Source organism: Lynx rufus, unplaced genomic scaffold (genome assembly GCF_022079265.1).
Source record: "Lynx rufus isolate CCGP_SWC_20201006 ecotype Redwood Valley unplaced genomic scaffold, mLynRuf1.p SCAF_20, whole genome shotgun sequence".
In the NCBI taxonomy this organism is placed as follows: domain Eukaryota; kingdom Metazoa; phylum Chordata; class Mammalia; order Carnivora; family Felidae; genus Lynx; species Lynx rufus.
In genome coordinates this window covers 25,038,616-25,060,776 of record NW_025814835.1, presented here as the reverse complement: position 1 = coordinate 25,060,776, position 22,161 = coordinate 25,038,616, and the positions used below count along the sequence as shown (strand labels likewise).

The following is a 22,161-nucleotide window of genomic DNA, read 5'->3' as shown; positions in this document are numbered from 1 at the left end:
CAAACCCCCCAAGGAAACTTAATAAAACCTAGGAAGATAAAAAAAAAAAAAAAAGCCACCCTAGCAAATGGCCAGATAATAGCAATTGGGTGTACTTGGAGGGCTTGTACTGAGCCCCACAGATAAAGGATTTCAATATGTCCCACTTGACATTTTTTAAAGGTTTATGTTGGTAGCGCTCCACTAAGAATATTCTCATTAATTTAAGATGGCTTAAAATTAGCTCCTAATTTCCCTATTTTAAGATGTTATCTAGTAACAATTCCTCTGCCGTCTAGTGTAATTACTGTAATGCCTGCTGAAGGGCCAGAGATGAATGAGGGGTGTAGGTAGCTTGGAAAATGTTTAAGATAACTGACCTCAGAAAGCCACAGTCAGGGAGATAGGGCAGCTTCTTTGCAATAGAATTATCTCGGTAGTAATTCTTCCCATCAACAGAGATGATTTTTTAAAATAAACACAATGGATCAATTTATAGCTCACAATATTAAACTGTCACAAAGAAATTTATATACTAGAGTGAGCTGGATTTCTCCCGTAAAATCAATGTTGAGAACACGTAGACTAGAATCCTTGGGTGGGAGGAAGGTCAAAACACAGACAACGACTTGATGCAGAGATCCAAGATCTGTATTCGTGGTGGTACAACCGTTGCCCCCTCCTTCACTTTCCTATCCCCAAAGCGTAGACGAGGATGGAATTTCCTTCTCCTTCTGCTCCAAGTTCAGGGTGTGGGAAGGGTCACAAATGTCTCTCAAAAGAAGGTAGTGTCTGTCTGAAAGTGAAACTGCAATAAAAAGAAGTCAACCAGTCCCTCTGAGTTAATTATCAACCTCCACAAACCTCTCACTGCAGGGCAGAGGCAACGTAAAGCTTCGAAGACTGGGAAATAGTTCTTCCCCTGGAGAATGTTTCAAAGGAACTAAATTCCTTACCTCAGTCTCCTCTCTTTTACCAAGACCACACTCTACCCTTCTAGCGAAGGCCGAATGACAAGATAGGAGTTATACGTTGGATATGGAGGGGGGCTTCCAAGGAACGATTATTAAAAGCCAGACAAGTCCCGTCAAGGTCTCTTTCCCTCCTGAAGCCCATGAAACCTACCTCCCAAAGGCACCCCGGGGTCTGTTAGCGAGGCCAGCCCTTCTCATCTCTTAACTAAAGAATCTTGGGAGGCTGGCTGCACCTACGAATGGCAGGACTTGAACTCTGCCCATGTGCTTTGCTGTGACTAGATGCCCCCATGCAGAACTTGACCTTCAGGGAGAGCACAGTCCTAGTCACTGTTCACATCCCGAGGCCAAGAACAGTTACTCTTCTGAAGGACCTATGTCTTTTTTAGTTTGCATTGTGCTCCAATTCCCTGCCTCCTCTCTGTGCCGGGAACCGTGGTGTGGGACCAAAAAATTCCCACCAGATGGAAATCCTCTCCCAGGCCATCAGTCAACTGTCTCCAGAACTGTACGGGCTGCAAGCAGGAGCAAGCCTTGGTTCCTACCCAAAAGAGCTATCAGGAAGACCACAGGAACCCAGTGTATGAAGCCTCCCAAGGAACAGAGATTTCATGTGCCATAGGACTTTAATGGAGGGTGAGGTCACAGAGGTGATGGCATGGACAGAGAGAACGGTCACTTTATCTGAGCCCCAAGAGTATGTATAGGTGTCTGGCTCCAGGCGAACCCCCAAGAGCTAGGTCAGAGAAATTCTGCAAGATTGAGATTGACTTTAGTGCGATCTGAGTTATAAGGCTCTCCTGGGAGACTCAGATTCCAGCGCAAACCCAATGGCTTCAGGGGTCTGCTAGACCTGGGAGTACTGTTTACCCTGAAAAGGACATGGCCAGCAGTCTTTTCTGAGCTGCCCAAGTCTGGTCCACTGTTCATAGGCTGAAAGGAAAATGCCCCTGACTTTCCCTCCTCCATTCTCTGTGAAACCTTTTCATACAGGTCAGAGAAGAGCTGGGTAGTCTTCACTGAATAACTAAATTGAGATTATAAAAATTAAGTCTATTTTGAAGAGACCAAGGAAACAAAATTCCCATTAAAATGAAGGCAAACAGTGGACAGAAGAAATTTCCTTACAATAGATCATTAAAGGCAACCTACTGAGAGGAAATATTTGTGAATCAAATTTCTGATAAGGGGTGAATATGCAGACTATACCAAGACTCTTACAGTTCACCAAGCAGCTCAAAAAACACGCAAAGGACTTGAACAGTTTCCCAAAGATACATGAACGGCCAAGAAGCCTATGAAAAATGATCAACATCACTAATAACTACAGGAATGCAAATCAAAACCACGGTGAGAGATTACCTCATACCTATTAGGATAGTTCTGAGCAAAAACACAATAACACGTGTTGTCAAGGATGCAGAGAAACTGGAACCCATGTGCTCTACTGATAGAGATGCAAACTGCTGCGGCCACTATGGAAAACAATCTGGAGGTTCCTCAAAAAATTAAAAGAATTATCATGTGATCCAGCAATCCGACTTCTAGCTATATGTCCAAAAGAATTAAAAGAGCGATTTGCACACCCCTGTTTGCTGCAGCATTGTTCATAATAGCCCAGAGGTCAAAGAAACCCAAAGATCCATCAGCAGAAGAATGGGTAAGTAAAATGTGGTCTGTACACACAATGGAGCATTACTCAGCTTCCAAAAAGGAAATTCTGTCACAGCCTGCAGCATGGATGAGCCTTGAGGACATTACACTAAGTAACTTAAGCCAGTCACAAAAAGACAAATGTTATAGGGTTCCACTTACATAGGTATCTAAAGTAGTCACATTCACAGAAACAAAGAGGGGTGGTGGTTGCCAGGGGCTGCCAGGAGAGAAAGGGAGTTGTTCAGTGGGTGTGGAGTTTCAGTTTTCCAATGGGAAAAAGAGCTCCGAGTTCTGTTGCACAACAACGTGAATATACTTAATTGACAGCGCTGAACCATATACTTAAAAAAGGTTACAAATGTAAGTTTTATGTTAGGTACTTTTCCAGCTGTAATTTAAAAAAATTATTTTTAAAAACGTATCATTAAAAAGGACTAACTAGACCTGAGTGCTAACTTAAAGTTAGGAAACACGGCAACAAACACAGGAAGTAATGTGAGGACTTTGAGAAGGATAGAAAATCCCCGCAAACCTCATTTCCTGCCTCCTGGGGCCTACCCACTCCCATCTCCTCTGCTCCTCAGCATTAAGCATTCATCTATACACTCTGCCTTGCTCCCCAAGTCTCCTAGGCCAACTGTCCTCTCATCAAGAAGGAGGCGGCCGCAGCCAAAGCCCCTGCCACCTTGGCATTTGGAAGGCTCAAGTCCAAGACGAATAAATGCATTTTCCCCAAATTGAAGCCATCTATTTCGTTTTGCCTCAGAGGAGAGGAATGAAGGATTACAATTACAATTATTCAAACCTGTAGAGGCAAACGCTGGTTAATGTAACATGAAAAGGAAACCCCTGGCCTGGGAAGAAACGCCTGCAGGCAGCTTCACAGATCCTCAGTTAAAGGAAAGAGCTGGTCTCAGGGTGGCTAAATTGCCTGCTCTGCGCTTTTTGGAGCTGAGGTGGGGGAGCAGGTCGTGGGGAAGCCATCACTCTGCCAGGGCACTGCTTGTCGCGTCGGGAAACATTGAGGAGAGTCTGAGAGACTCACCTCTGACTGGGGGCTCACAATAACTGTGGTGGAAGCAGCTGAGGCCCATGCCATTTATTTCGGGGTTCACAGCCTTTTCTACAGTCCGAACTACCAGTTGAAACACCACGATGAGGGGAGATGCCCCTGTGTGATGCTAAGTCCACTGTTTCCTTATACACAAAGGAGTGTCCGCTCTGGCTGCTGATTCTATAGTAACACTTTAAACGTTTACAGAAATTTCTGGAGTGGCTCACCCACACCACAGAACTCTTTTCAGGTGTTCTTACAATGAGCTTGACTGGGGAGTCAACCTTAAATAGGAGCCACAGTCCACCTGGGGACAGTTATCCCACTAATTACAAATTAGTGTCTACTAGTTGGGGAGGCAAAGGCAATTCCGTTCTCATTTGCTAGCTGTGGCGCATTTGTAACCTGATTTAGGAGGAGCTAATTCCCGGGTTGCTTGGGTGGCTCAGTTAAATGTCCCACTTCAGCTCAGGTCATGATCTCACAGTTCGTGAGTTCCAGCCCTGTGTGGGGCTGTGTGCTGACAGCTCGGAGCCTGGAGCCTGCTTCGGATTCTGTGTCTCCCTCTCTCTCTGCCCCTCCCCCCACTCATTGTGCCTCTCATGCTCTCACTCTCTTAAAAATAAGCATGAAAAATAAAGGAGATAATTCCTTATTCCTTTCTTCTTATCGAATGGGGTTTAATCCTTCCTATTCTTTCTAGCTTCCACCTGCCACCCTGCTGGCCCACAGATGACAAGTAATACAACAATCCAAGACTTGAGGTCATCCCAAGGGCATCTCCTATGTGCACCAAGTCTCCTCATCCTAGGGCTGAGAAACATATGAGACCATGGTTTCAGAGATGGTCCCTCTCTTCAGTGTTTGGTAGTCAGGGATTTGGGTAGACAACTCAGTGTTGGCGTTTTCTGAAGCCATGGAGGATGAAAAGCTCCTTAGAATCACTTCCCATAGTTACATTGTAAATAAACCCTCAGGACTAGAATAGGTTTGGAATGGGGGGGTGGTTGGAGGAGACAACAAGCAGTGGAATGTCCAGCGTGACACCTACTTTCCGAAGACAAAAAGATCCAGTGCCTTTCTGGAAGGTGTCTGAAGTTCCAAAGGAAAGGAGACAGACACCAGGATGCAAAAGGGAGAAGACAGTCAACAGCTCAATGCAAGGTCAGCCCAGACTTAAACCAAACGTTGTCATTTTGTTTCCCGGATGAAGAAATGATGTCACTGACCTGATGGATCAGAAACAGTACCTCCAAGGTCCAAGTGACCTGCTTTCCTGTGGTGGTTTTTGGTTTTGACCTCCTAAGAGTTCATTAGATACCCATTGGCCAGAAAAGAGCCTCGGCCGGTGTAAATTTCTACAGTAATTTCTCGGCAGACTACAACTGCTGAGGTGCATGCTTATTTACATTCGGGGAATGTCTCTAAGTGCTTTCTTGGCAACAAATGGCCCAGATAGATATAGCCAGGCTGTTAAGTCTGAACCTACCCCATATCTCACTTGCCATCTTGAACTCTACCTATATAGGACATGAACGCGGTACTACGTTGAGCATATGGAGGAATATGGCATTCTGTCTCTGCAAGAGGAGAGTGAATGGCTTTGCAAATAGGACCACTTTGTGGCAGAGTCTGCAAAAGGAAATTAGCTCCTGAGAAAGAAAGAACAAGGATTTAAAAAAGAAAAGAGGGGCACCTGGGTGGCTTAGTCAGTTAAGCGTCCGATTTCAGCTCAGGATGAGTTCGAGCCCCACGTCAGGCTCTGTGCTGACAGCTCAGAGCCTGGAGCCTGATTCAGATTCTGTGTCTCCCTCTTTCTCTGCCCCTCCCCTGCTCATACTCTATCTCTGCCTCAAAAATAAATTTAAAAATTTTAAAAATATAATAAAAAAAAAAAAGAAAACAGATTAGCATATCTGAAGGAAGCACAAAGGGTAGGAAACTTTCCCTACTGGGAACTTACTCTCACTGGAAAGCCGTCAGATGTTCCCAGAGGAACCCACGGTCACTCCAAGAGGGGGATGGCATTCCCAGGATTCTCACCCCACCACGGTCAAATCTCTCTCTCCAACCACAAGCAAGCCTTCCCTGAAATCTATTTCTTCCCTCAGGGCAGTGACAGGACCTTAGAGGACACCCCACCAATGAGCAAAGCCTTTCACTGTCACCGTGAATCCCAGGGAAGGGATGACCATCTATGTAAAAGCCACACACCGCTAAGATAGTAACCAAAACAGAGCTGAGTGCCAGTAGCACCAAAGTCTATGATACTAAAACAAAAAAAGAAAGTTTTCTTTAGTTTTGAGAGGGGGTGACAGGCAGAGAGAGAGAGGGAGGCAGAGAATTCCAAGCAGGTTCCATACTGTCAGTGTGGAGCCCGACATGGGCCTTGAACTCATGAACTGTGAGACAGTGATCTGAGCTGAAACCAAGAGTCGAACACTTAACCATCTGAGCCACCCAGGCACCCCCCTCAAGTCACAGTATTACGTGCTATTCACAACATTGAGTCTACATGTTAGTCTTCCCAGATCAAAAACTCAGTAAAATTAGATTCTTGCCCAGGTTTAAGGGAATCAGGTCAAATGCTGCAGCCTGAGTTTCTCTGGGTCTTACCTTAAAAGGGAACACTAAAGGTCAGTTTTTCTGGGGGAAACCCAATTACCTGAAATACTCACGACAGAGAGAGTAACAGAATTACTGACAGCCAAGAGGTATGCTCCCAGGATACAGAGACTGTCCTGTGCTCTCCACAGAGCAACTCGAGCAGCTGGAGCACAAAACAGGCACTCAGCTGGCCAGGAGAAGGGGTGGCCTGCACAGGGGTGTTCGGCTAAAACCCTCAAGTGCCCTGGAGCAGACACATCCTCCTTCCGACTCTTGGGTGAAGCTCCACTGTTTGCTCATTCTTTGAGTGAGCTTTTTTCACACTTTGCTTTTTCCTACTGCTAGTGCTCATGTTCCCAAAGGTGCCTCCCTACCTCCCATATTTTACTCCCTCCCTTTAAAAGACCCAGTTCAGGGGTGCCTGGGTGGCTCAGTCGGTTAGGCATCTGTCTTCAGCTCAGGTCATGATCTCTCCATGAGTTCGAGCCTCGTGTCAGGGGCTCTGTGCTGACAGCTCAGAGCCTGGAGCCTGCCTCGGATTCTGTGTCTCCCCTCTCTCTGCCCCTCCCCTGCTCATGCTCTGTCTCTGTCTCAAAATAAATAAAAACGTTTAAAAAAATTTTTTAATAGACCAGTTCAGACCTCACCTTTCACATTAAGCTTTCCCTGATGGTGCCAGTAAGTGTGCCTACTCCTGCCTTGAAACTCACCCAACACCAAGTGTCCAAACCCCGCAACGGACTCTGCTACAATTTCTTCTGTTGCCTCTTGTATTACATAACTCAGGCATGTGACTTAACTCTTCAGCAGGAGGCCTTTGTGATGCTAAAAAAAAAAATCAAGTTTCCTTCTTCCATTTCCTCTACACTATGCAACATGGTTTGATTTGAAAGCCAACAATGAACAAGGGCGACAGAGATGTAAGTAGGACAGCCTGTCCTCACAGGGGCAAGTGGCCACTTCTAGGAGATTCTCCTTTACTACAGCCTCAACATAAGGCAAATCCCAGCTCATCAGCCGACTAAGCAGCTGCTTCTACCACAGCATTCCTGTTCTTACAACTCTGCACTTCCGTGTGTCTCAATTTCTATTTTAAGATAGAAGTCATGACTTCTAGGATATAAAGATCCAGGAGGATTCAACCTATTATTAGCTTAAAGAGGGCAAGGCATTGATCATAAAAGATGTTCAAGGGAGGTTGCAAACCAGTACATATAATTTCAAACACCTCTAGAAGGATCTGGAAGGAACCTCAAAGAGACTATGGCTCAACTCTTCATTTTAAGCTATGGAAATAAAAGACCAGAAACGGGCTGTGATCTGTAGAGAACCATCCAGTGAGCTGGTGACAGCTGTGAGTTACAATACTCATCTCCTGAGGCCTAGTCAAGTAGACTTTCCACTGTGCCATGCTGCCTTTCCCTGCAAAATACACAGTTATAAACAACAGTTTTTGCCATTAGGCTCGAAGTCTGAAAGGAAGAGAAATCTCAAGAATGACCACACGTGAGTCTTACAGTGCTGGACAAAATCGTGGTAGTACAATAACCATCTAGACAGGTCATATAGGGAATGAGCTCAAAGGGTAGATTTGAATAAAACAGCTTAAGTTCGTAGTAGCTTCCAGTCCAATGTTGGGTGAGATACTTCCCTCTCTAGGCCTGTTTCTCAGTTGTGAAGAAAGGCGACTACATGGTTTCTCAATGGGAAAGCTACTGGGGTTTTGACAGGGTCTGTTCTTCCTTAAAACCATCCCTCCGTATTGCAGGACACCTAGCATCCCTGACCTGAGGCCACTAGGTGCCAGTAGAGACCCCAGTCATTGTGACAACCAAAAAAAATGCTTTCCTACATTTCACACTCTCCTGGGTTGAGAATCCCAGGGGCTTGGGGAGCACGACAAGGCCCCCTGCCCACTCTGAAAGGCTGGCAGGAAGACACTAACAACCATCAGGTAGAGTGTAGGAGGATGTGTGCAAGCCTACCCATAGATGTCCAGGACGCCAATGAAGGAGTGTTGCTTGAGAGGCGTGTGCAGGGCCTTGTTGATGTGCTCCACAATCCAGCCGAACAGCTGAGCATAGATGTGCTTGGCTAGGGCGTTGCGGGCATTGACCACCTGCTGCAGGGACATAGTCTTGACGTAGGTCTCTGAGGTGGTGACCAGCTTTCGATGGCATAGCCAGTGCTCCATCTGACTGTGCTCCACCCCTAGCAGTCGGCAGAAGCTGTTCAAGTGTTCATCCTGAGGCTGGAAGAGACACGGGAGACGGTTTCAGGAGGGGAATGGAGAGCAAACCCGCCACCACGCCCTCTCCCCTAGGACAGAATGAGCCCGCCCAGCACGGTGGGGCCTTGTTTCTCCCAGCCACAGCACCGGCAGACTCACACGCTCTCATACAGATGAGCGGAGGGACAAGCAGAGCCCAGAAAATGTTGCTCAAACTCATCAATTACACCAAATTATCAGGGCTGTAAAAAACAAAAGCTTTCTCAACTTTTCCTATGCCCTCCCCTCCATGGCCAGCCAGCTGCCTAGTGACAGGCAGGAGAGAATCTGGGAGCAAAGGGAGCAGAATGAGAATTGATAATTTAGGGACAGATAATCCAGTAAGGAGCCAGAAGGCAGCAGTAACTGTACAAAGAAGTGCACACAGAATCGCAGTGAACGTTTAGTTTCCATCCACAGAGTCCCACCTGCAGTGCTGAACCCACAGCCCAAAAAGAAGACCTCATGTGCAGGCACTACCCTTGACCAGCACCTGGTCTAACAGCTGCCTTAGCCTCAGTGACATTAAGCAACACATACTTGATGTTATCTTTTTATTTTTATTACTATTTGAGAGAGAAAGATGGAGGAGACGCAGAGAGAGAGAGGGAGACACAGGATCTGAAGCAGGCTCCAGGCTCTGAGCTGTCAGCACAGAGCCTGACACAGGGCTTGAACCCACGAACCGTGAGATCATGACCTGAGCCGAAGTAGAACGCCCAACCGACTGAGCCACTCGGGGGATCCGCTTGGTGTTTTACTCTTAAAGTACTTGCTACCTCAGGGAAAAAAAAAAAGCCAATCAAGGTGGAAAGCTAGGACAAGCGGCAAGAATACAGAACTGTGACCTGAGAAGAACAGCCCACTTGGAACATGGTTAAGCAGTACCACCGCCCTTTTAGAGCTGGAGGAAAAACTAGGAATTCCTGGAGATGAAGTCCCTTTTCTACAGAGTGAGGCAGCGCATTTCCAGAGACTTGCCCAGGGTGTCTTCTACCCAGCTGCCTCTGATCTGGACACTCACTTACCCAAAGTCCCAATCAGAGCACTTAGCCTTTGGGTCCCTGATAAACACATCACCCACAGGTCTGGTCTTATTACACCCAGTAAGTCAGATACTCCTTGCTTTTCACAGAGGGCACCCCACAAAAAATCCTGTTCTTTGCTCTCTCACCTAAACCCTCTCCCTGGGAAAGCTGATAACCCAGCCAGGAGCCTGCTGGATTGCTTATTAACTCAGGCAGAAAGGGAATCCTTTAGAACATGATGTGCCACCTTCTATAATGACCTTACATTGCTCGTGGGACTCATTTTCTAATGAGGCTGCTTTGTAGGATTTAAATGAGACTTTACGTGTTCAATGAAAATTAACGCAGATAACTGTACCATTTCCCCGGGCCATTTTTTTTCCTCCTACAGATATTTAAAATCCATCTAGCCAAAACAAACCCGATTACAAATTAGAATGTCAGAGTAGGAACGAACTTCCAAAAGTCAGTAAGGCCACCTTTTCTCCAAAATTAGGTCTGTGGAGCAATAGTTCCAAAGCACACTAATTGGCTTTACCTAACTAGAGGGATGGCACCAGGTGAGACACAGCTGGACTCCTTGGTTGACGTACCCTGAAAGCACCAAGAGACCTATTTTATGCAGCATTTCCTGAACTTAATTGACCAAAGAACCCTTATTTTCTTAAGAAATTGCCCAGGGCTAAGCTTTGGGGGAAAATTCCTTGGGCACCATCATTCTAATCCAATCCCCCTTATTTTTCAGGTGAAGAAAAATGAGGGGAATGGAAGCCCCCCGGGCCCTGGCCCAGAGCTCCTGATCCAGCCAGCGGGGTGGGCACGCAGAGGCCCTGTCTTCTCACTCAGCAGGTGGGGCTGCTGCGGCCACCTCTCCAGGCCAACCCCATTTCTCTCTGCAGCAGCCTGTGCCTGCCCTCCTTCTCCCCCAGACAGAAAGCCACATGTAGCCGCATTAAATGCGTAGGGACCACTTGGCAAGCAACAGGTTCAGAGGTGGAAAGAGTCCAACCTCTTAATCTGACCTGCTTCCAAGAAATTCTTAATTGCTAGGCACAGCACTGCAGCTGGATTCCCTGACATGTACATGGCCTGCTGGCAGCAAACATGACCGCCCAAGGCCTGCTCGCTGGTTCCCCAGCCTCCCTGGCACCTCCCGGGTGAACGCAGTGGAGAAAGAACCACGAGTTCTGGAATGGTTTGATCACCGCCTCGGGACAGGTTCCCATCTGCTGCAGCGGGATGTGGCTTGCCCCTCTATTACCCCTTCTGACTGTTGATTAAAGGTGCTAAGTGAGACTGATTTAACATCATGCAATTACATTTAAGCTTAATTAAATGGTGCTAAATCCATTAAAAACAGCCAGCATCATAGGTAGATTAGGTTTTGTGGGCCCATATTGCCAAATTCAAAAAACAAATTGCCGCTGGTGTCCAAGTAATTGCATGCTGTTGCCTCTCCAGGGTAACTCTGGCCGTCATGGAACACATTTTTATGCTTTGATTAAAAACTACCGAGCAGAAGGCATACTGCGTACGGACAGACAGCCTTTCCAGGAGGCGGCCCACCCCACGCACCTGAGGAATAGACCCAAATCCATCTGAGACAGACGTGCACTAGTGGAGCACTTCCTGAGCATGTACTGCGTGCCCAGCACTGCGCTAGGCGCTGCCGGGGACATCAGCACGGGGAGGACAGCCTCAGCTCAAGGTGGGCTGGAAGGCGCAGGGCTGGCAGTGGTACAGGGGACACACGGGCTGGGGCCCAACGTGGCCCTGTCATTAACCGTTATGATCTCTCTGGGCCTTAATTTTTCCAACCCTGTTAAGTGACAGGGTTACCCAGAAAGCCCACTCTGGCTCCAACAAGGATAACCGGCAAGAACTCAATCACACGTGAGCCCCGGGCTAAGGTAGCTCATGTCGGTTGCACTGTGTACATAAGGAAGCAGACTTAGAAGCGTTAACTATCAGTAAGTGGCAGAACCAGGATTTAACCCCGGCAGTCCTGATGCAGAGCTCTACGTGTTCTCCACGCAGCCTCTAATTGGAGGACAATGAAAGACCAAGTAACCGTGCTCAAAAACCTGACTTCCTGTTAGCTCTAAGAGATAGGTATCCCAGCTTCCACCTGTCAGACTTCCACCTCCCCTCCATAACTGTATCCTCCGTCCACTCTTCTCCAAGTGTAAGCCTCGGTATCCCCACCTTCCTGCAGTGTTTACAGAAACACTCCGGGTGCCAACATGTGTCAAGTTGGAAGAGAGAACACATCAGACACGGCCCTCGAGTTTAGTCGGGGAAACCGGCATTGATCAAATAGCCAATCAGGCACCTACCAAGTGCTGGGCACCATCCTGGGTGCTAGAGATACAATAATTAAGGAACAGTAGCTGCCTTTGTAGATTGTGGACTCCCTCAAGGGAGAGAGACATGCGGCAAACCACCCCACAGAAAATGCAAAATTGCAACCATGCTAGGCACCATGCAGAACAGGTACAGATGCTGTAGAAATCCATGATGTGGGAGGAGGAGACTCTGGGGGGGGGGAGTGTTGGGAACGTGTGTCACCTTTCCTGTACCTCACCAACCCAAACCAGGAGTTTCTCAAAGCAAACGTTTCTAATCTCAGCTGTCCCGGACACCAGGACATACACGGCTGCCCTAAGAAACCAAGGAGCATTTACTGGGGTATGTGAGTGGGTTAGGCACAGACCCCTTAAATTTTTTTTTTTAATGTTTATTCATTTCTGAGGGACAGAATGAGAGAGAGTGCAAGTAGGAAAGGGCAGAGAGAGAGGGAGACACAGAATTCGAAGCAGGCTCCAGGCTCTGAGCTGTTGCACAGAGCCAATGAGGGGCTCAAACCCATGAACTGCGAGATCATGACCTGAGCTGAAGTTGGACGCTTAACCGACTGAGCCACCCAGGCACCGACCCCTTATGCCTTCCTCACAAGGAAAAAGACATGAGAGCAAGAATTCACTGGCCTGAAGGCCTCAGTCTAGGGGAGTGCTTGGCTCACACTGGGGGCCCATTCCCCACACTGCCAAGGCACAGGGCCTCCTTGCATCGCCCAGGTGCTCTCACAGCACCATCGCTGCCAACCTCACTGCCCACCCACCCAACATACACACCCCAATGTCACAGTGACACCCCGACGGTCACCTGACACTACTCAAGCTCCAACGTTCCCTCCTTTCAAACTGAGCCCAGGTGCATGAGCCTCAAAGCTCTCGCTAGGTGGCAGATTCCATCCTAAGGATGGTGGCAGCCTTGATGGGCCCAAGAGACCTCCCACCCCCAAGACCATTTCTCTTTCAGGGAAAACGTATGGGGCAGTGGGGAGGGGATGCCAACTACAGTTCAGGTCTTCCTCTAAGGACAGGGCCAATTTCAACTTCTGATAAGCCCTAACTCCGAGCAAACAGCAGGAAATAAATATTCATTCAATTGAAAAAGCATCAGGTGTGAGTGGCATGGACACATGCCCACATTTGTATTCTATAGTATTGTCTTCTGTCTTTTCCCAAGATCCAGGTTTCTAAACTCTACATCCTTGGGAACAAGAATTATACTTTGCATCTCCCCAAGACTTAGCCACTAAGGGGCCGAGGAAAGGTCTATAATCAACAGTTGCAGATTCACTTATTAAGAGGAGACTAGACTGACCCAAATACCAGAGAGCACACCCCAGCTGCTGTCTCTAGGACCGCACTGGTACCCACTCCAACACCCACCCAGACATTTTTTTTTTTTTTATGTAGCACATATCTGGTGCTACATTGGGCACCAGGAAAATAACAGTCACTATGAGCATTTTTGGAGTAATTCACAGTTTATAATATTTTCGCATAGATGTCTCAATATTCTGCATCACACTGTCAAAATCTTGCTAAGTATGGTTATCTTTTGTCCGCCCAATTAGATTGTAAGCTCCTTGGAGACAGTCCTTCATCTCCTTCCTGATGTCCAAGCATGATGTCCATGATGTCCATCTCTTTGCTGCATGGACCTTAGTCAGGAGTTCAGAAAGTACTCATGGATTGGTAACACTCTGTAGAATTCCATGGACCTCAGTGTACTTGCAAAAGCAATCCATAAAAAAAAAAGTATTTAATAGCCCCTAAATTCCCTCCCCTCGGTGACAGAAATTTGATGGCAACTGATTTGAAAAGGATGTGTTCTTTTAAAAAATTATCAGTAAGAACAGAAGCCATTATTGTTAAGAATGAATAACCTCTGAGTGTCCTCTGAGCGTAAAAACACATTTCAGTTGTATAAAACTGTAAGAGCAGAGTAAATTGTGTATGTTTTATCTTGGGTGCTGGTGTGCAACTTACTGATATACTACAGGAATCACCATCACGCTCAGCCTGAATCTCCACATTTCCAAGGTGCAGGATAGAAGCAATTATCTTAAAAATGCTTATCTGATGGGACTCTCTCACTCCTGAAAAAAAGAAGAATGAATGACACTTAACATCCATAGTAGGATAGAAAGGACATTTTACCCTTTTTTTAAGGACTTAAAAAAATTTTTTTTCCTTGATTTTCCTTCCTGGGCCAACGACTCCTAAAATGATCCAGGCTCCTCACCAAGTGATTACCGCTCATAGTAACAGCTCAGAGGGCAAAGGGGCTCCCTGGGCTAAAAGGGAAATATCCTCACTCTGATTGTCTTGTTCAAACCAGATGGGTTATGCTACCATTTTAACTTCTCTAAGAGCAAAGGAGAGACAGCAATCACACAGACTCATTTTCGTCTTCATCTCGACCAAATACTTTATGGACATTTTCATGAGTTTAATAACAATGGCCATTTATCTGTAGTCACTTCTCTCCAAACCCAATATCCAGCAAACATCTGTGTCCCACATCCCAAGTGCCAACGGGGGAGGAAGAGGAGAAACTTCTGGGAGTGCTGTTGTTGGAGCTGGACAGCCAGCTGGCTCTCAGCTGGGGCCGTGCTCCATGCTCCTTCAGTTACAGACACACCGAACCTGCAGCCACTGTGGCAACAAACACCTGATGCCGCATTTGAGTACCTAAGTTATCAAAGACATACATGCTCTCTTAAAATTTATCTTTAGATTTAAGGTGTTATTTATTTTTGAATACAAAATCAGACCTATAAAAAAACAGGCTACAGAGTAACAGAACACTAGTCAGCCTACCCCACAGTTTAAGAAATAATACAGTGGTCTCCCATATTTCTCTCCAGCTGCAATTTTTTTTTTTATTTTTATTTTTTTTTATTTTTGGGACAGAGAGAGACACAGCATGAACGGGGGAGGGGCAGAGAGAGAGGGAGACACAGAATCGGAAACAGGCTCCAGGCTCTGAGCCATCAGCCCAGAGCCCGACACGGGGCTCGAACTCACGGACCGCGAGATCGTGACCTGGCTGAAGTCGGACGCTTAACCGACTGCGCCACCCAGGCGCCCCTCCAGCTGCAATTTTTAAGGCAATACTTTACTCAGGCCAAAAAAAAAAAAAAAAAAAGAAAAGTGACACCAATATAAGTGGACAGTAAAGATGTCACCCACTAGGATTAAAAACCATCCACAAAGTGGACAACCCAAGCATGAACTGGACAAATGGATCCTAGACTTTATTAATGAGAGATGACCATTGCTGTTTAAGCTTCATAGGGGCAGGGGTTTATTTTTTAATATGAAGTTTTAAAATATACAAAGAAATAGCAATATAATGAAACCCTGTTCTTGCCTTGGCACACGGGTGGCTCAGGAACATGAATAATGGAAGTGAACTGATGGCTGTTACACAGACTGCCAGTATTCCCAAAGGTCTACAGAAATGCAGGAGCCATTCAAATATCTAGTTTCACTTAATCTAATTAAGAAACAAAGAGCTCGAGGCCAAAGAATTTACTGTAACTGATTAAGACTGAAGAAAATAAGATAGGTTAAAGGCCAGAGATTGTTACCCCAGACAAGACAGGAGGCTTGTACTAGGCTTTGGATCAGAGCTCAGAGTGTCCTGCTCTCAAGTAAGTCCTCTCGGAAGTACTAGTCAGGAAGTGGGCATTTGGGCCTTCCCATTAAGGACAGATGGCTTTTCTCTCTCCTTCCCTTATCCTTAGGAACCGATGCTTTGTCAATTTCCAAAGCCTTTACCACCCTGTCATGGTAGGAATGTAAATAGTAGATATCAAATGACTATTAAATCCTAACAATAGTTAGGATTCCTGCACTAGTAAACAAAAACCAAACAATAAAACTGAAGGAGTAAAAGGGGTTGGCAACCTATGACTTATAGCCCACAGTGTGCTTTTGTAAGTAAAGTTTTATTAGAACAGTCACGCTCATTCATTTACGTTGTGTCTCTGGCCACTTTCACACTACAGCAGCAAAGTTGAATAGCTGCTCCAAAAACCACGTGACTCAAAGGGCCCCAAGTAATATTTATAATCCTGTTTTTAACAAAGTTTGCCAACCCCAGAGTAAAAAAGTAGACAAGTTTATTGAAGAGCAAAGAAGAAAGGCTTATTACAATAGATTTGCAAATGCCTTTTGCTTTGTGAACACAAGTACCCAGGTTTCCTAGAGGCCCTGGAGGGAACCAACTTCTCCCCCGATCAGTGCGTGCCCACTGCTCACAGTAGCAATACAGGGGCAGCCGCCAGGGGCCACCTCCTGACAAACTGGGCAGAATGTTACCCTGCTGAGCATCAAGTCCCCTCCAAACCGGCTTCCCAGCTGAAGACTACAATGGTGATGGGGTGTGGGAGAGGTCGGGGTGCCACTTATCAATTTATTACCGGTTTCAAATCTGTCCCACTTTGTGATACTGGAGCTAGACCCTGTCAACATTTCCCCTTTGCCCATGGTGGAATGTCCAGCTTGGTCAAAGAGCACTGTAGTGACTCAGTGATGCAAGAGCAGCAAGGAGACAGGCCTGTTCTTGGTTCTGGTCCGCTACAGTTATCATTCATCCCGGCAGCACGGCAACCTCCCCAGATGAGCTGCTGCGATGCCTGCAAGCCACGGTCTCCCCATTAGCAGCTGCTTCTGAGACCTTCTGGCTCCACCACACCCTGGGGCACCTGCAGGCTCCCTGTGCAGACAGACCAGCAATGGCCACACCCTCCAGCAAGTTTCTTCACCCCATCTTGTGGTAACCACGGACTGACATCTCAGCCAGGCAACAACAGTTCCTGTACTAGCTGTTCTTCCTTGCCCTAAAGGGAGCAGCGATTCTTTTGCACCTGCTATTTCTGTACCCCTAAAATCCTCTTATACTTTTAATCTTTTAATAATCATCAACTGTTGGAATAACCAGTGTGGCTTTTATGTCCCGATTATTTCACGGGTACCAAAGACAAACTGTGTCTACCCACTGGTTATCCAGAGAAGTGAACAGCACTGAGATTTCAGCACATGAAGTCCTGGTTCTACCCATATCGACCTTAGGGCAAGTCCTGGTTGGCCGTGTTTTATTTAGACATTGGGTAAGACTTGCCAGATTCCCACCAAAGAACCTAAGAAACGCTGCTCTGGAGTAGTCACATGACTCACAAGCCAAATGTCTACCTCTGTCAGAAGGGGCTGGGGAAAAACACAAGGCCCATCCTGAGCAACTTCATGAATTACAGGCTGCTTTGCCAAACTTTGTTTTCTTCTGGCTGCAGGTCCCAGGACTTTACTCAACTTCCCAGTTAAGAAAGGGCAAGGGAGAGGAGTTTTCTCTCACTCTAGGGCCCTTTATGCCCATAAAGACACAGAAATCTTAAAGTACAGAAACAGTGACAACAGAAGTGACATTGTGTTATGAGGGTGCCACCAGACCTTTAGATAGTCTGTTTCCAACTCAGATCCCATGACTGAGGTACATGGGTGATTTGGTCCAAAAGACACGCTCTTTCTGCCAGAACACATGGCCTCTAAACCCAGACCACAGCACAGGAGGATGTAGCTCTTTTTCATTTTCCTCCACTGGCTTTGATGGCCTGAGGAAGCAAAAAGGGCTATCTTGCAGTGCCTGAGAGAGCAACTCACAATCCCTGATTTTTAAGACATATCAACAAAGCTGTTCTTAAACTTCGGAACCGAGGGTTGGGATGGAGTAAGAGTGGGAGGACATTCACTGAGGGCAACAGGGTTTCCCTATCTGCTTATGAAGGTTGGCCAAGCGGGACACTGTCAGGCTTTTCTACTCTCCACGAAATCAATCCTCTCGGCCCATTCCCACTCAGAAGCTGCTCACCGAGGAGTGTGAAGGCTTGCCGCGTCTTCTCAAAGTCCTCGGCATCATCGACACCCTCGATACACGTGTCTCTTCCCTGTGAGGTATAGAAGAAGTCCTCTGCGCATGCTGTGGGAGGAGAGGAGGAAAGGCATCCCGGTTTACCCATGATCACGACCCAAGAGGATTTCTACTCATCCCAGGTGAAGTTTTATTCCCAGCCGCATGTGGAACCCTTTAAGGTATCACCTTTATTGACAATGGCAAATGGAGAGAAAACTGGATAAGGAAACACAGAACGTTACACCATGCTGACCGAACATGTTTGTATAAAACCAGCATGTGAAAAACAGTGAATGAGATAGTCACAGGTACTTCAATTTACAGGATTCACCGGGTTTTTTGTTCAGTTGTTCTACCAAGTTGGGCACCCGAGTTCTTCAGACAGGTGAACAGAAGCGAGTTGAGACCCTTGTTTTGTGTTTTGCTCTCACCTCCAGTTCAATTCCTCCTCAGTCAGGCCTCTGATAACAGCCTGGGGGACAAGTGGCAAGGAGGGGTCTCAGTTCTGCCTTAGGAGTCAGAGCCAACCCCAGAAGGGGGGCAAAAATGCAACAAGCCCTGGGTAGTAGCCGCACAATAGGCTGGGAAGTCGGCATTTAGGGTAACAAGGGCACCTCGTCAGAATTACTTCAGAAAATCACATTTTCCAGAAAATACAGTACCTTTGTGGAATACCATCCTGACCAGTGTTTAGAATTTCTAAATGTACGTTTGACAAGATGCCAAAGCTGGACACTGGCTGGTGTTCCTCTTCTCCTGTAAAGACCCAATTACTTCGCCTTGATCTGAGTTCGTACCGTTTGAGCACGCATCAGTTAAACATGCAGAGAGTCCATTTCATTGTGATTCCCGGTCCTCCCTCAACACCTTGATCTGCCCGTTTGATCCCTTAAGAATTTCTTGAGTCTCTTTCCTTGCTCCCCCTGTCATCGCCGGGGTCAGACCTTCAGCACCTGCTGTCTGGGGACTGTTGCCAAAGACTAACCCAGTCTCCTTCCTTCTCCTGTCCTTTCGAGTCCACTTTCAAATTGCTGGTAACTCTGATCACACTGCAACCCTATCTAAAGCCCTTTAGAGACCCCCTCCCTACCCCTATGCCCCCAAGACAGGGCTCAAGCACCCTGAAAGGACCTCCAGGGTCTTTTGTGAAGCAGCTGCAGGTTCCTCCTCCTTCCCCTCTGGACTCAGGGCTGCCTCCACATCTCTGGTCTCAGATCCACCGGCTTCCTCACTGTCATTCCTCAGCTCTACTCTCGGTCCAGGCCCACAGGGGCCCTGCCTACCTCTCCTTTCTGGTCTCTTCCATTCCCCACCTTGCACCCTCTGCTCCAAGCCACACTCGTTGGGTAAGTGCACATTGCCAGGCCCAGCGAGGAAGTGGCAGAAGCCAGACCCAAGCCCCGCCCACACAGCCCGAGCCAGGACCCGCACTGCTCACAGGGATGGGGCGCCGAGTATCAGTCATAGCTTATGACGGAAGGCTTCCTGGGGGAGTAGCGCAAACACACTTTGAGGACTAGAGCCGGGAGAGGAAGGACTTGAGCCCCGGGCTCACTGACAGCCACAGCAAAGGCGAACTATTAGGAAGGAAGGTCTCTTTGGAAGGTGCCAAACTCACCTCTCTTATATCTAATCACCCCACAAGCTCTAGCACAGGACACAATAGTTTCCAAGGCTTATGAAAAGCATCCGTTCATTTTTCCTTTTCACTCACCTTTCAAAGTACCTCCTTTGATGATTTTGGCAGGGCCCACATGAAGATGACTGCACATATTTATTCCTATTTTTCAGACAGGCAAACTGAGGGACATAAGGCTTGAAGGGATCACTCAGACTCACCCAGACTTTGGCCAGGCCTGGGAGAGCCCACTACTTGGTCACCTGATTGTGGAGAGGGTTGTTTATGACATGGTTTTGTCATAAACACAACCTAACTCGTTGTCAAAAGTTATCAGTGTCAGTTTTCTGACACACCAGAAAAACAGGCACCTGAGACTCCAAAGGAAGGCACCAGACCTCTCTGCTGGAGGAAAGGAGGCGTTTTCAGCATCTACCAAGACCCTTCATGGTCAACAACCAGGGCCTACGACCTGATGTTCTGAGTCAGACCCCGCCACCTTCCCTGCTGCCAGTTCCCAAACTCAGGCCCACCAGGGGAACCTCCTCTGGCTCAGGCTCATCACTGCAGGGGTCCCCTGGGTCAGTCACAGCTCACTCTACTAAATGATTTGAATCCAATCAAAATTATCAGCTTTTAGGTTTGCAATCGCCTGTGTCCCCATCACACTCCAGACCCTTGTAAGAGACATCCCAACAGCAGAAGGTTCTCTGCCATCTGCTTAGCCACCTTGGATCCTGGCTCTCCTTTCCAGCCCATGAAGTCATCACTGACCATCTCACCTGAGCAACGTCTCTTATCCTCCAGTTTGGCTCTCTCTTTACTCAGCATTTCTAAGGAGAAATCTACCACAAAGCCCCCTAGTAACTGGCTCAACAGGCAGATGTCGGGTCAGACAGTGTTTAGACCACTGAGGAAGTGTGAGCTCAGTGATTAGAGCAGCGGACCGACCATCAGGGGCCACGACCGAGGGCCAGCACTTCACCTGGGAGGCTATGTTCTAACTGTGCAAGAGAGGCTTTTTATAAAACTATCGATAGAAGTGGAAAAGAATTTATTCGTCATTACCTAAGGGCTATATTTAAGGAAATATAAGCCCATTATACCTCTTTTTTACCATCATTTATTCACACTGCAGACACTTATTGGAGTACTTTTCTTTAAATCTCATCCTGAGGTCATTTTAATGCAACAGGCCACCAACAATTAGGGTAGGGCAGAGGGAAATACAGACGAATGGCTGCAAATCTGCTCCCCCGTGCTCAGACAAATGCACAAAACTCTTGCTGGGCCAGGGGTCTTGCAGAGACATCTGTATACTTGAGTAGCATGTTTTAGGTGAAGAAAAGGGAGGAGGCAAGGCAGTCTAAATATCTACTAGGAACCACTGGCCAGTCCCTCATTTACTTCAGGTTTCTAGCCACTCAGCCAGGGTTATCAGCAGAACTAAATGTCAAGCTTCAGAGCTCACAGCCAATGCACCCACGAGGCCGAACACAGCCGCACCCCTGAGCACAAGAGCTCAACACCTCTCAGCTTCCTTCCAGATGTTCTTGGAGGGCACACATAGGTAAAACAGTGCAAGAAATGGATCGAATTGGGTAGTTTTCAACTGCTCCAGTCAGAGGCCCAAGGAAGAGGCCAAGAGAAAGAATATGGAAAAGCTATTTTTTGTTTTTTAATTCAGTGCACTTGCATAAGTGCAAAAAAAAATTAGGATTTTTTTTTCCTATTTCCTTAAAGTTACATTTGAGATACAATGGTCCAAATACAAAGGATCTCGCCAGAACTTGTTTATTTTTCTACAAAAATGACCTTTAAAAAAGTTTTGATCCCCTGCAGGCTGGCTCTGAGAAGTCTAGCTGGGCTCATGTCCCCACTTTGGGAAGGAAAGAGGTGGGGGGACAAAAGCCCTTAGCATGGCCTACATTACTGGTCACTTGTGGCCATAAACCAACATCAGAGCCCAAGGTGCCAGCTCACGGAGGTGCTCATCAAACAAGGCTTGTACCGGTCCTTCCTTGTCCTCAAGGAGTTGATAGCTTCAGTGGGGGAGATTCAGATTTGTAAACACTGACTAGAGTATAGCAGAAGGCCAGCATAATATATGCCATCCTGGGCTTCCCACTTTGGTTCTCAATTTACTTCCCTGGGGAACCTTCTGACCCATCTCCGCTATGCTTCACTCAGCATACCCTTCTCTCTCTGCACTGTAACTGACTGTAAGCTAAGCAAGGGCAGGGCCCACGACGGTTATGCTCAGCACTACACCCGCAGAAGCTCATAAGTGAGGCAGAGTTAAGAGCGCAGACTGAGGTTTGAACCACTTGGTGTGTTTTAGTTACTAGGAGCACAGGCTGGAGCTGTCAGAGGGGGATCTGGTGTTGGGCCCTCAAGACAGCTAGGATTTGGGTCACGAACAGCAAAGCCCCAGCAGTCTATTTCTCTCACAGTTGCACAAAGACCAACCAGCCTCTGTCTAGACACCCAGCTCATCGTCACGCCATCTGCTACTACTGAACCTGCCCTCACCTAAAAGACACCCAAGAGACCAGAGACAGGACACCTGGCACACACAGGATGCTACACGGCCCCCGGGCTTGCCTACGTCACATGCATCTGTCAGGAGATGGCTTTGAGGACTCCAGCCCGGAGTCCATCAATATTCCTTACAAAGTCCCAGGGCTCGGAAGGGGGAAAGCCCCAGG

At 47.2% G+C, this 22,161-nt stretch overlaps 1 protein-coding gene across 1 annotated transcript in view; it reads right to left on the bottom strand.

Annotated features, from left to right (window-relative positions):
- The window catches only part of MYO5B (myosin VB), a 203,581-nt gene that overhangs the window by 116,164 nt on the left and 65,256 nt on the right, over positions 1 to 22,161 (bottom strand). The window contains exons 8-10 of the mRNA XM_047086219.1: positions 17,794 to 17,901; positions 13,908 to 14,017; positions 8,256 to 8,521 (exon numbers count right to left, since the gene is read on the bottom strand). Of these exons, the coding sequence (XP_046942175.1) occupies positions 8,256 to 8,521; positions 13,908 to 14,017; positions 17,794 to 17,901 (484 nt within the window). The remainder of the gene's footprint in view (positions 1 to 8,255; positions 8,522 to 13,907; positions 14,018 to 17,793; positions 17,902 to 22,161) is intronic.